The sequence below is a fragment of the Mus caroli genome, chromosome 9 (assembly GCF_900094665.2).
Source record: "Mus caroli chromosome 9, CAROLI_EIJ_v1.1, whole genome shotgun sequence".
Classification (NCBI taxonomy): domain Eukaryota; kingdom Metazoa; phylum Chordata; class Mammalia; order Rodentia; family Muridae; genus Mus; species Mus caroli.
The window spans coordinates 115,033,436-115,047,428 of record NC_034578.1 but is presented as its reverse complement, the minus strand read 5'-3'; the positions used below and the strand labels follow the sequence as shown (position 1 = coordinate 115,047,428).

Genomic DNA, 13,993 nt, shown 5'->3' with positions numbered 1-13,993 from the left:
CCAGATCTCCCTCACAAGCCTCATAGCCAAGATCCTTGAGTATTCAGACGTGGCATCCATCAAAGCCCTTCGGACTCTCCGTGCCCTCCGGCCGCTGCGGGCTCTGTCTCGATTCGAAGGCATGAGGGTAAGACCCCGTTTTGGAACTTTTCTGATTAGCACCATTCTGCAAACCTTCTCTAACTTCCCCCACCGCTATGTCCTCCATACCGCTGTCTCAAAGTGACAGGTCCCACTTCCAGTTATCAGCTCTGCATTGTCCCTTCCTGATCAGGGTCTGATGACACTGTGTCATCTAACTCTCTTGTCTCCCTCAAGTCTGATCTTAAGAACCTCTTTTCTTGTCACCCACAAATGCCACCACCCCCATGACTCAGACCTTACACCCTCAGGGAAGGGGACCTGGTTATTCTCTACCTCTTGGTCTTATCCCTAAGTACGTCCAGAGCTCTCACTGTTGCATTTCAAGTGAGTCTTTTTTCTGGTACTCTGCGTAAATGTAGAGATAACCTCCACCCAGCACCTCAGCCAGAGTCCACCTGAAGGTGTCCTGGCTCTGGATACAGCCTCTATGTCCTGTTGATTTCTCCCCGCCCACCCTGTCCTTCACTGCAGTCAGTTTCCTCCCAGTCTCACCTCCACCAGTGGCTCAAAGCCATCACTATAGCTTTGCAAATAGCAGTGTAGTTTTCAGATCAGCTGTGGGCTGGAGAGATGGCTCAGTCAGCACAGAGCTCACCTTGCAAACATAAGGACGTAATTCAAGCCCCAGACCCCATGTAAAAAGCATAATTTAAAAGACTGGCCTGGAGGTGCATGTGTATAATCTCAGCTGGGGAGGTAGAGGTGGGCAGATCCCTGGGGCTCATTGGCAGCCTACCCTACCTGGTGAGTTCTAGGCCATGAGAGACTGCCTCAGAGGAGGTGGGTGGGATTCCTGAAGATGACACTGAAGACTGTCTTCCAGTCTCCACATGCAGGTATGTGTGTAAGAAGCACAGACAAGTGGCATTTGGGGATTTCAGGTCTTCTTCTGTTTCCCACCAGGTAGTGGTGGATGCCCTGGTGGGCGCCATCCCCTCCATCATGAACGTCCTCCTCGTCTGCCTCATCTTCTGGCTCATCTTCAGCATCATGGGTGTGAACCTCTTCGCCGGGAAATTTTCGAGATGTGTCGACACCAGAAGCAACCCATTTTCCGTCGTGAATTCGACATTCGTGACTAACAAGTCTGAGTGTTACAATCAAAACAACACTGGCCACTTCTTCTGGGTTAACGTCAAAGTCAACTTCGACAACGTTGCTATGGGCTACCTCGCGCTTCTCCAGGTGGTAAGTCAAGTCTGAGATCCATCCTTTCTGTGCCTTTGGCTGCTTAGTAAATGGAGCTTCCAGATACTTCCGTAAGATGCTACATAGAGATGCTACAAGAGGCAGCACTGAGTGTGAGCTGAAACCACTCTATTTCCACAGATGACAGCCCTAGATGAGAAGACCTCACTAATGAGTGTGAGCTCACAGGGATACTGTTGGCTAAGTCTACATAATAAAATAAAAAGATGGACCGTCCATGAGGCTTGTGATTGGTAGGGTTACAGAGCAGGCTTGTATACAGGGCTTTATCTTTCGCTTCTTGCTATCTCCTGTATGATAAATCAATTACAGCTAATTGAGTTTGTTGCGATGATGGATACTATTGGTGATAACGGCCAAGTGTGTTCATGCTGTACACTTGTCTATATCTATACCTTCACTCAGTCCTGTGTTCACTGTGGTGTGGTTACAGTTACTTACACATTTGTCCCATTTATTTGCCTATGAGTTCCTGTATTCCACCCCCTGGTTCATGCGTTGAAGGAACAAGTAACCGCTGTGTAGCTGTGGTCTATCAGGCACTAGGTTTAACCCCTGGAGATGATAGTCAGGACAGGATGCAGGAACTGGGGCTTTATGAGAAAACTGGACAAATGTGTTATTCAAATAGCCCATCAGACCCTGTAACAGGCTGGAGAGAGCTAAGTCTCTTTCATGCCTGGGATATGTTAAAAGCACATCTGCTTTTGAGACTTCAAGGATGCTAAACCTGGGCCTGGGAGGTGGCTCATGAGCAATTACTATGTAATCGTGAGTTCAGATCCTCTTCGCCCATGTAAAATTCTGGGTGTGTCGGCACTCGCCTCTAACCCCAGTGCTGGGGGTGTGAAATCAGAAGCATCAGGAGAGCTTGTTGGCCACCATCCTAGCTGAAGAATAAAGTGTGAGCCTCGGGTTCAGTGAGCAAGTATGCCTCAAGGGAATAAGGCAGACAGCAATTGAAAAGGATGCTAGACAACTTCCTCTGTCTTCTGCACACATGTGCATGAAAACAGGCAACACACACACAAAGAATGCTAAAATAAGGGCAGGAAACTGGGTGGGGAAGAGGGAAAAGAGGAAATTTCGGGTAGGATGTAGTATATGAGAGAATAATAAATTAAAATTTTAAATAAATAAATAAATACATACATACATACATTTTAAAACCATTGACCTTTTGAAAAGAAAGAATGGTAAAACTGGAGACAAGAGATGTGGTCTTGTTCACACTTTCAGATGTGTTTCTTCTTATCTTTGTCACATGCATTAGCGGGGAAATGATTGAGAAAATGTCAGCCCAGCAGGGCACAGAACAGCCTGTACCTGTTGTCCCTATCACTAGACAAGTAGCGCCCCAGCTCAAGCTATGTTCTAGGAAGTTCCATGTCTTTGGTACCACGCTATTCTGGATTACATGGAGACATGTGAAATTAGTCAGGTAACTTAAAGATGTTTTTACCCAGTGTCTTGCTCTCTCCCATTGAGCCACCTAGAGCCAGACGGGTCCAGTTAAACAGACAGACACTGATTGTCATCCACCTTCTCGTTTCCAGGCAACCTTCAAAGGCTGGATGGACATTATGTATGCAGCTGTCGATTCTCGAGATGTGAGTCTCCACTCGTGTGCTTTCCCGTCTGTGTGTCCTGTTGCAGCGACTCTGTGTGATGAAATTTAAAAGGCCTTGGTGCCAGAAGAGTCAGGCACGCACAGCTTCCCACAACCCATCTCTGTGGCAACATCCAGCGGCTATGTTTTTGGGTCTTTGAGCCCTGCTAGCCTGCCTCCTTCTGTGCGTGCTCCTTAGACTTCTCCAGCATATCTGCTGCCACTGTTTAGCGTCAACAGCTGTGTAGAGAGGTGGCTCGATGTATTACTTTTCTTGTTGCTATGACTAAACACCTGACAAGAAACAATGTAAAGAAGTTGTTTTGGCTTACAGTTCAAAGGGGATATGGTCTCCCCTGGCCTGGAAGACATGATAAGAGAGGGAGGCATCTGGTCCCATTGCACACCCAGTCAGGAAGCAGAGTAGACAGGAAATAATTCACATCTTTCAGCCAGCTTTTCTATCTTAAATGTTCCACAACCTTCCTAAACAGCAGCACCAACTGGGAACCAAATATCCAAACACTAATGAACCTCTGGGAGTCGTTCCACATTCAAATCCTAACAGTAGTACTGGTGAGGGGAAGGGCCCCTTCCTGCTATGGTAGGCACAACTGACATCCTGCCAGTGTCCCCTCGTCCCCTGGGGTTCCCATCCTCTGTTTGAAGCCTTTCTCAGCTCCTCGGATCTTGCTCCGTGGCTTCACCCAGCAGGACAGGGGTGGGATGTTCCTGGACACCTCTTGTTGTGGGGTTCATAGACAAGCATCATACTTCCTTATTCATTGGTGGTCCCATTGTGGGTTGTGTTCTCCACCAGGGTGGAGCTACAGTTGCCTGCAGCAGCAGCCACCTAGTTATTAATACCCCTTCAGCACCTCTCACCTGCGGCTTCTTCCTAGCCCCCTCAAACCCCCCTTCATGGGATAAAAAACCAGGGTCATGTCTCCAGGGTCATGTCTTGGCATTGGCTTTCAGGGGAACCTAAGCCACTCGCCCTCGTTGCATCTCCTGTTTTATTTGACCACAGATCAACAGTCAGCCCAATTGGGAGGAGAGCCTATACATGTACCTATACTTCGTCGTCTTCATCATTTTCGGTGGCTTCTTCACGCTGAATCTCTTTGTCGGGGTCATCATTGACAACTTCAATCAACAGAAAAAAAAGATAAGTGGGCCTCCGGCGTGTCCGCCGCAGCAATGAATCTTGGGCTTCCCTTCCCTCAGTCAGCCGTGGCCTCGTGGCTAGAAGCCAGTGAGACTTACAGTGCTTCCTGTCTGTAGGACAAGCTGATATTCGATCCTTGGGTTTGGTCCTCACCGATGTCTGGTGACTGCCGCAGCTACTGCTTGGGGAGCTATGTTTGCAGTGTTAGCCATGCTCCTCGAGAGTCCCATTCTCTGGGAAAGTGACTGTGGCCTCCTCAGCTGGAGCCAAAGTCCCAGAGGAAGCCTTAAGAAGTTCCGATAGGGAGAGAGAGCTCTAGCACCTGCCACTCTAGCGTTAAGCCCCCAAGAGACAGAGTCAGGACGTCTCAGGAAGGACCAACGCCGCCGCCGTAGGCACTCTCAGAATCCCAACCTTCTGGGGAAGGAGTTTCTTACCTCCACCCTCCCCGTAGCTTCATAGGAACCTATCCCAATTATTTAGCTATATTTATAATATAAGATAGGAGTGTTAAAGGTATAAAACACTTTCCCATTGTGCCCGCATCTACTCCTAGAGTCCTATCCCCAAGCCCTCTCCACTCTCAGTACTGTAGAATAGAAACAAGCTTTGCTTCAGAAACCCGGGCACTGGGTCTTACCCAGGTGCTCACCTCAGAGTCTTTAGTGGGCATAGCACTGTGGTAGAGCATTTGGCTGTAGAAACAAACCTCTGCAGGGAGTCTGCAATGGGCCATTCCCTCTCAGGCCAGGCCTTCCCTGATCATTCTCGCAGAGGAGATAGGAAGGCTGACGTGGCCCTTCCTCTCAGAACACTCAGGTTTTGGCATGTCTGGGGGATCTTGTTATTTTAATAACATCAGCAGGTCCTTCTCCTCTACCTAGGGGGCCAGGACATCTTCATGACAGAGGAGCAGAAGAAGTACTACAATGCCATGAAGAAGCTGGGCTCCAAGAAACCCCAGAAGCCCATCCCACGGCCTTTGGTGAGCCCCTGGGTTTCTCTCTTCCTGAGCAGGTTTGCAAATTAATTCATCCTAAGCCTGGGCTGAACAGAAGCCTGGCCAGCTCTGTGTGGGGAGATCTGGGGTGAGTTTAGAGGTGGAAGTGATGAGGCTCCCAGGCCCCAAAAGTGAGAAGTTTAAATAAAGTGAAAGCAGCTCTGTGGGTGCGTCCGTCACGCTTGTCTGATGAGTTCTATACTGCCCAACAACCTTAGGCTTCCATGGTGGCCTTGGAAACAGTACAAAATAGTAAGGGTGGTTAGAATTTCTACCCCATGGTGTGGCCCTCCTATGGGTTACTCCAGTGAGTCCAGGCTGTCAGGACATTTACAGGGAGGAGAGAGCTGTCACGTTCAACACACTTTGTGTGTCGATAATGAGAATCGATTTGTTGCTATCTAGAATCTGGTCAGAAGTATCGGATCAGGAATGAACCGCAGGAGGTTCCAGGCTCTAGAATGGCAGGGGCACCTTTAAAATCCTATAAGATGAAGATAACTGGGTTTGGGTGAGTCTGTGCAAGAGTGTGCTGGGCTTCCTGAAGATGGACACACACACACACACACACACACACACATTTATACACATCATATCACATACACATGTGCACAAGCACCTGTGCGCACACATCAGTGGGTGAGAACAACCTCAAAGTTAACAGATTCAGGTGGGAGCTGAGTCCAGCCAGTGAGACTCAAGTGAGAGGCTAAGAAGCAAGCAGCTGAGCTCCAGGGCCTTCGCTGGCTTCACACCATCACTGAGCTCCCGAGGAAACCAGAGCCCTGTGTTCGAGCCACTCCTTAGAGTAAGCAAGCTTTTGATGTTTCTCTCCAGCCTCTCCACACTTCAGCAGCCCACAGGCCACTGGAGCTTCTTCCTCTCATTATCCCTGGGATGAGGTGGGCTCCATTTCAAAAACTGCCCTGTAGATACAAATATATGGAGCTACTGTTGGAATTCCAGGCAACATGGTCTGTGTTCTGGCCAGCATTCATAACCTGATACCACCTGCTCAGCCACATAAGCCTGATCTTACCTAATGCCTAGAACAAAGAAGGAAATGCAAGGGAGATTTTTCCTACTTTATCCAATATTACTGGAAATTTTAGGGTACAAGCCTGGCTCTGGCAGACCTAACAAGTGGGACTCTAACTCCCATCCTCAAAGTGCTAAGTAGAGAGACAAGTAAGACTGGAAACCAGAGAGAGGAGATTATTCAACATGGCCACAAATAAAGAGGAAGAAATAAAGAGATCACAGATGCCCGAGTCTATCCTCTAAGTCCTGATTTGAGTTTTAGGTTGAAATAGACAGTGGGAGATATGCATAGGAAGCCCTGGCCAAGTGTGGTCCTGCCTGTCACTGACCTGTCACTAACTCACTTCCAGTCTATCCTGTAGCTTGACCAGTTGCCAAAACTGTGAAAAATCTCTTCCAGGGAGACAAGCTCCCCTCTGGCTGGCACAGGGCTTTGCTCTTCTATTCCTTCACCCAGCATGAGACTCCTAGGGAAATTCAGTTGCTCAGGGTCTGTGTACCAGTAGTCCGATGGTCAAACGGAGGGGCACAAAGGCCTCCACTCCTCCCAGGACCAGCTTTCTTTCCATCCGGCATCTGTCTCTGGAATGTTCCACCGATGTGTTTGGGAGCCAAGCAGAGCATTGGCTGAGACACTGTGTGTGGGTGTTGCTCAGGGCAGAGCTAACACAGGACCACAAAAGGAATTCCCAATCATGCAGGCACCCCACCCCTTGCCTATGGTAAAGCCCACATTCTGAATCTTGTCTTAATTGTTGGGAAAGCTAAAGGCTCTACAAGACTGGGTGATTTTATTCTATAGTGCTCTCTCTTATAGAAATCACTAAGAGTAGGTTTCACATACTCCACATTATGAGAAAATAATAGACTCTGGGCTATCCTGTTGTCAATCACCCTTCACCATCCCTGAGGGCACAGAGCGTGATGTGAGCCCTGCCCACAGGTTGAGCTTGGAACAGCCAAAAGTTGGGCTGCCTACCCTAATCTGATGCTTGCATGGTTTGAGTAGAAGTCATGTAACCATGAACCGGCCTCTATATTTTTCTCTGCATTTTCAGTGATGACATGGGAGGGGCTAAGTGGCTTAAGCCAGTAGTCACACACAGAGCCAGGTCCTCTCTGGTCTGATTCTCTGCTCTAACCCAGCAGGGTAGCAACCTCACCCCCACTGTGAAGCATCAGTAGATATTGGCTTTGCAGGAGCACTTCCCCCCACCCACTTGAAAGCTTCTGGAAGAATCCTGGAAGGTTGTTCACCCAGACCCTTGTGGCCACACACATGGAACCCTGGACACAGTATCCATCCAGCGAGAGTTATAGATATAGTGCACACTAGTCAGCTATCAAATGTTGAGGCATTTAACTCGCAGTGCTCGTTCTGTCTTCTGTTCCCTCAATTTCCTGAGGACCTTCTGCATGGAGGGCACTATGCAGATGCTAGAACTCAAACTGTAAGCAAGGTGGACACAGGAACTGCCCTCAGAGAGGCTGCAGTTTGGTGATAGAGGCAAATAACTAGCAGAAACCACACACTGTCAGCTTATAGGCTGGAGGGCTTGCAAAGGGAGGAAGAATGGGGTAAGAAAGACTGGAGTTAGAGGAACCCTCATGGCTAGGAGTTGGATACAGGAGACTGAAACAGCCTGGCCTGAGGTTTCCTCTTCTCTCTCTCTCTCTCTCTCTCTCTCTCTCTCTCTCTCTCTCTCTCNTCTCTCTCTCTCTCTCTCTCTCAGAATAAGTACCAGGGCTTTGTGTTTGACATTGTGACCAGGCAAGCATTTGACATCATCATCATGGCTCTCATCTGCCTCAACATGATCACCATGATGGTGGAGACTGACGATCAGAGCGAGGAGAAGACGAAGGTCTTGGGCAAAATCAACCAGTTCTTCGTGGCCGTCTTCACAGGCGAGTGTGTGATGAAGATGTTCGCCCTTCGGCAGTATTATTTCACCAATGGCTGGAATGTGTTCGACTTCATCGTGGTGATTCTGTCCATTTCTAGTAAGTGGCAGCCGTGTGCTGGGGGAGCCTCGTGCCTGCTTGGGGGTGTTTAGCTCTTCCTTTCAATTCAAGGAAGCTGCTAACTTGATTTATTAAAAAATCCCTCCTCTCTCTCTGTGCCTGTGCCTGTGTCTGCCTGTCTGTCTGCCTATCTGTCTGTCTCTCTCATGGTGTGTATGTGTCTGCCTGTCTCTGTCTCTCTCTGTCTCTGTCTCTCTCTGTCTGTCTCTGTCTCTGTCTCTGTCTCTCTGTCTCTCTGTCTCTCTGTCTCTCTCTCTCTCGGTGTGTGTGTGTGTGTGTGTGTGTGTGTGTGTGTGTGTGTGCAGGCACAAATGTGTCATGATGTCCATGTGGTGGTCAGAAGGCTCCTCTGGTATCAGCCCTCATCTTCCACATTGTTTGAGCCAAAGACTCTTACTGTTCTCCGAGTTTTATACCAGGCTAACTAGCTCACACTTCAGGTGATCCTTCTGCCTCCACCTCCCCCCTTGCTGTAAGAGCACTGGAATTACCTGCGCATGCTCCTATACCCTGCTTTATAAGGGAGCCATCTCCCCAGGCTCAGCTCACATTTCCCAGCACATGGTCTAGGTTAGAAGATCCCAGTCTGTGCAGCCTTCAAAGGCAGCAGACTTTAAATACCCACAGGATGTTCCCAGAAGATGATGTTCAGAGAGCTTCACCTTGTTATCACGGGAACAGAAAAGTGAGGGTCTATGCATTGAGATCAATGCTATAAAGACACTGGGTGTTGGTGAAGCCCCTATATTTTGGGTGCAGTGGTTCTGGGGTTGAGATCTGATGTGAGAAACGAAGCCACTCTAACTGCCTACTTACGGGGTTCTGAGCACCAGGCTGGGGGCAACAGATCTTCAGCAGCCCTGTGTAGGAGGACCAGGCTGGGGGCTACAGATCTTCAGCAGCCCTGTGTAGGAGGGGCCACTGATCTCATGTTATATATTTACAATGGGGCCTTGGAGGTTAGCAATGTTAGGTCAAAGTTACAGAGTAAATCCAAACTCAGACCAGGCTGTGCTCCCTCGACACAACAACCAAGGCCCGCTGAGCGAACAAACTTGCTTAGGCTCCTAAGGAATGCAGCCATCTGAGGGAAAGGCCGCAGCAATAGCGTAGGGTGAATTGTCATACTGTGTTCCCAGTCGGCTCGAGCTCTCCTTTCCATTTAGTCCGGGACCCCAGCCCGTGGCATGGTATCACCCACGTTCAGGGCTGATCTAAAAGCTAAACTTTTCAGAAATGACCTGAGACATACCCTGAACTGCGTCTCCCAGGTTATCCTAAGTCCAGGCAAGTTGACAGTGAAGACTGTCACATTGTCCCTGGGCCTGTGGTTTAATTGACCTCTGATTCTTCAAAGGACACATCCTGACTCACCAATTTGGTATTGAATCATAAACATGCACTGGCCAGTTATACCCTGGGCCACCCACTTCTCATGGGTTTAATTTCCCACTGATTGATTTGCTACCAATCCCTGGCAGCATCTTTATACAAGTGATGGCAAGCCATCCTCCCAACCCTGACTCCAGTGTTAAAACCGTATCTTGGGTGGCATTTATTTGTTTGAGATTTTTTTTAAATCTGTCTTTGTTTTGTCCTGGTATTACTGCTGGGTTGTTGCTGGGATTTTTAAAACTACATTATTGAGTAAAAATTGACATACAAAAAGAAATACTGCATGTACTAAATATATACAACTTGTCAGGCTTGGGGGTTTGTATATCCACGAAAGCATTTCTACAGTCAACACCATAAGGGCATCCATTGCCTCTGAAAGTCTTCTCCCTTCTAATTAGTCAGTTCATTCGTTCCTTAGTGCTGAGATTTACACTATTGGCTGGGTGTGGTATCCCAGCTAGTAAAGCCAAGTGCCTATAATCCGCGCACTTGAGAAGCTGAGGCAGGAGGAGTACTGTGAATTTGAGGTCAGCTGGGTTACAGTGAATTCAAGGCGAGCCTTGGCTGTAGAGTGAGACTTCCTTTAAAAAGCAAACAAAAAGCAAACAAACGAGAGCCCTCCCTCTCAGGCTCATGTGACTTCACACAACAGGAGGTTTTGTAGTCGGTTGGCTAGTGGGTTTGGGTTTTTTATTTTGTTTCATCTGTCTTTCAAAGTAAGAGATTCACAAGGACATTTGGATGGGAGCTTGCTTGTCTGGCCAACCATATCAATGATATAGAACAACCATGTGTCCTGTGCCCTGTGATGAGGGCTTCCAACTACCAGTTCCTGGTCCCTTTGTGGCAGCCCCATCCACTGGGCAGGAGAGTCCACTATGGTGGAAACTGCCTGAAGAGGCTGCCTCTCCATCTTCCTTTGCTTCCTCCTCTTTGTCTTTCCCACCAGAAGGACATTTATTGTTGCAAGTGTGCATTCTCTCTCTCTCCTGAACAATCCTGGGAAAACCAAAGATGCACAGCACTTGTCTGGAAGGAGAGAAACCTTCCAGGGAGGAAGAGTGCCAGAGTTGAAGTGGACTTCCCGAGAACTTTCCCAGAGCATCCGTAACCCGTATGTGCACACAATCCCACAGGAGATGACATAGTGGCTACACGCACTCTTCATCTTCCTGCCCTTCCTCATCATGGGTAGGATGGGAGACATAACTGACCCTGAAAATGCCTATCTCTGGGCCCTAACCTAGGGTTCAAGTACAGCTGGACATGAAAGAGATAAATTAAAACCATTGTGCAGGCAGCTGGCCATTCAGAACCAATCTCATTCATCTGTCAGCAAGTTACCCAACTCCTAGCCTCCCTTATAATTAGTGTGAGTTCCGTACAATTATCTGTGTGCCCGTGTGCCAGGAACTGAGTCAATCTTCACAGTAGGAGACAGGGAGATGAATCATAGGGTGGTCCTGGCCTACCCAGAGCACAGACCAGGAAGGAGAAGTGGGTATGGTGGTACTGTCATGTTGAAAGCAAAGCACTATGGGTACGTGGACTAGACCACAGTCACTTCCAGCTGAACTTGGCTGTGGAAGAGAGGGGGTTTCATTGTGATTATTAATACATATTAATTGAACAAATTAATGGGATTCACTGTGATATCCCTATACATGCTTGTAGATGAAGAAGAAGAAGAAGAAGATGAAGAAGACAAGGTTTTAACCAAACCACAGAAGCTAACTAATAAGATATTCTGGGTAGGGAGAAAGATAAGAATGTAGCAGAAAAGTTGAAACACCACCCAAGGAAGGGATGATTACTGCAGTGGACAGTTGCTGAATGGTCTGTCGGACCAACACCTAGGTCAGGCTCCCAACCCAGACTCCTGGGATACAGATGCCTATACTGAGAAATGTGATCACAGCCAACCTAATCAGAGCTCACGATCTGAGACACTAATTAGATAATTCTCTGCCGTTTCACAGGTCTGTTGTTTTCTGCAATCCTTAACTCACTAGAAACTTACTTCTCCCCAACGCTCTTACGCGTCATCCGTCTGGCCAGGATCGGCCGTATCCTCAGGCTGATTCGAGCAGCCAAGGGGATTCGCACGCTGCTCTTCGCCCTCATGATGTCCCTGCCCGCCCTCTTCAACATCGGCCTCCTCCTCTTCCTCGTCATGTTCATCTACTCCATCTTCGGCATGGCCAGCTTCGCTAATGTCATAGATGAGGCTGGCATCGACGACATGTTCAACTTCAAGACCTTTGGCAACAGCATGCTGTGCCTTTTCCAGATCACCACGTCGGCTGGCTGGGACGGCCTCCTCAGCCCCATCCTCAACACAGGACCCCCCTACTGCGACCCCAACCGGCCCAACAGCAATGGCTCCAAGGGGAACTGTGGAAGCCCAGCGGTGGGCATCCTCTTCTTCACCACCTACATCATCATCTCCTTCCTCATCGTGGTCAACATGTACATTGCAGTGATTCTGGAGAACTTCAATGTGGCCACAGAAGAGAGCACGGAGCCCCTGAGTGAGGACGACTTTGACATGTTCTATGAGACCTGGGAGAAGTTTGACCCAGAGGCCACCCAGTTCATTGCCTTTTCTGCCCTCTCAGACTTTGCAGACACGCTCTCTGGCCCTCTTAGAATCCCAAAACCCAATCAGAATATATTAATCCAGATGGACCTGCCGTTGGTCCCCGGAGATAAGATCCACTGTTTGGACATCCTTTTTGCCTTCACAAAGAATGTCTTGGGAGAATCTGGGGAGTTGGATTCTCTGAAGACTAATATGGAAGAGAAGTTTATGGCAACTAACCTTTCAAAAGCATCCTATGAGCCAATAGCAACCACCCTCCGGTGGAAGCAGGAAGACATCTCAGCCACCATCATTCAAAAGGCCTATCGGAACTACATGTTGCAACGCTCCTTGACGCTCTCCAACCCCCTGCATGTGCCCAGGGCTGAGGAGGATGGCGTGTCGCTCCCCGGGGAAGGCTATGTTACATTCATGGCAAATGACAACCGTGGGCTCCCAGACAAATCGGAAACTGCTTCTGCTACGTCTTTCCCACCATCCTATGACAGCGTCACCAGGGGCCTGAGTGACAGGGCTAACATTAGCACATCTAGCTCAATGCAAAATGAAGATGAAGTCACTGCTAAGGAAGGGAAGAGCCCTGGACCTCAGTGAAGACACTCCAGCATGCACGGGGCGGGTTCTAATGTCTTCCTCTGCCGTGCTGACCCTTTCCCTCCAGAGGTGGCACCGACTTACAGCCTCACCGATGCATGTCACTGGTCATAGTGTCAGAGCTGAATAGGGACATCCTTGAGAAAGCCCCCACCCCAATAGGTATCAAAAGCCAAGAGTACTCCTCCACTTTGACGTCTCTTCCGAACTTTCAGAAGATGACATCGCTTTGGGTTGTTTGTGACCAGAGATGTAATTTACCAACTTCTCGGAACCAGAACTTCCAGAGACGCATGGCAAGGACATTTCTGGTGGTCTCAGGCGATCTTGGAGAAGTCGCAGAGGGATGGCACTGTTGCATAGGGGTGGCACTGTCGCATAGGGATGGCACTGCTAATGAGGGTTTGCATGACTGCATGCTCGCAGCTGCCGGACAATACCTGTGGGTCAGCCATTAAAATTGATATTTTTAAAGGTATAGCCAGAGTAACATATCTTTTGTGTGTATGTGTGTGCACACGCATGTGTGTGTTATGTGTACACATGTACACATGCCTTTAGAGGCCAGAGGTCAATCTCTGGTGTCATTCTTCAGGCACTTTTTGTGATAAGGTCTTTCGCTGGCCTCGAGCTCTCGTAGGCTCTGCTGGCAGGGCATGAGCCCCAGGGATCTACCTACCTCTGCCCTCCCCAGCTGTGAGATTACAGGCACACTCTCCAAATACCTGGTGTTTTTACATAGGTTATGGGAGGTAAAATTCAAGTCCTGGTGCTTGTTTATAAACCAAGACATCTCCCCAGACCCCTACTGTTATATATCTTAAAGTATCAGTTTATGCCCCTCCCCATACATGTATGATACTAACATGTGCCATGAGCTACTTTCCCTTTACTCTCAGGGCTCCTGATGCTCTGCGATATACATATATATATATATATATATATATATATATATATATATATATATATATGAAATTGTACATGTGAGTACAAGTCCATAGATGGCACTGAGTCCCCTGCAGCTGGAGTTTACAGATGTTTGTGAGTCGCCTGATGTCGGTGCTGGGAACTAAATTCAAGTCCTCTGCAAGACGAGAAAGTACTCTTAACCACCTAGCCCTAACTGACTCTATTTTAACTCTGTACTGATTGCCTGGCTACCTAGAGCTAAGATATTTCCCCTATGAACCCAGTTTCTCACTT

The 13,993-nt window shown here is 48.4% G+C and overlaps 1 protein-coding gene across 4 annotated transcripts in view; it reads left to right on the top strand.

Moving 5' to 3' along the window:
* Scn10a (sodium voltage-gated channel alpha subunit 10) overlaps window positions 1–13,278 on the top strand; it is a 108,901-nt gene extending 95,623 nt beyond the window's left edge. For 2 of the 4 annotated variants that reach the window (XM_021173169.2, XM_021173167.2), the window contains 7 exons: window positions 5–127; window positions 1,048–1,332; window positions 2,910–2,963; window positions 3,993–4,130; window positions 5,011–5,115; window positions 7,905–8,175; window positions 11,574–13,252. In XM_021173169.2, the coding sequence (XP_021028828.1) occupies window positions 5–127; window positions 1,048–1,332; window positions 2,910–2,963; window positions 3,993–4,130; window positions 5,011–5,115; window positions 7,905–8,175; window positions 11,574–12,790 (2,193 nt within the window). In that variant the 3' untranslated portion in view covers window positions 12,791–13,252. Of the gene's footprint in view, window positions 1–4; window positions 128–1,047; window positions 1,333–2,909; window positions 2,964–3,992; window positions 4,135–5,010; window positions 5,116–7,904; window positions 8,176–11,573 lie in introns of all 4 variants that reach the window. The other 2 variants (XM_021173168.1, XM_021173166.1) reach the window with 2 other exon arrangements.
* Window positions 13,279–13,993: the final 715 nt, after the last annotated feature.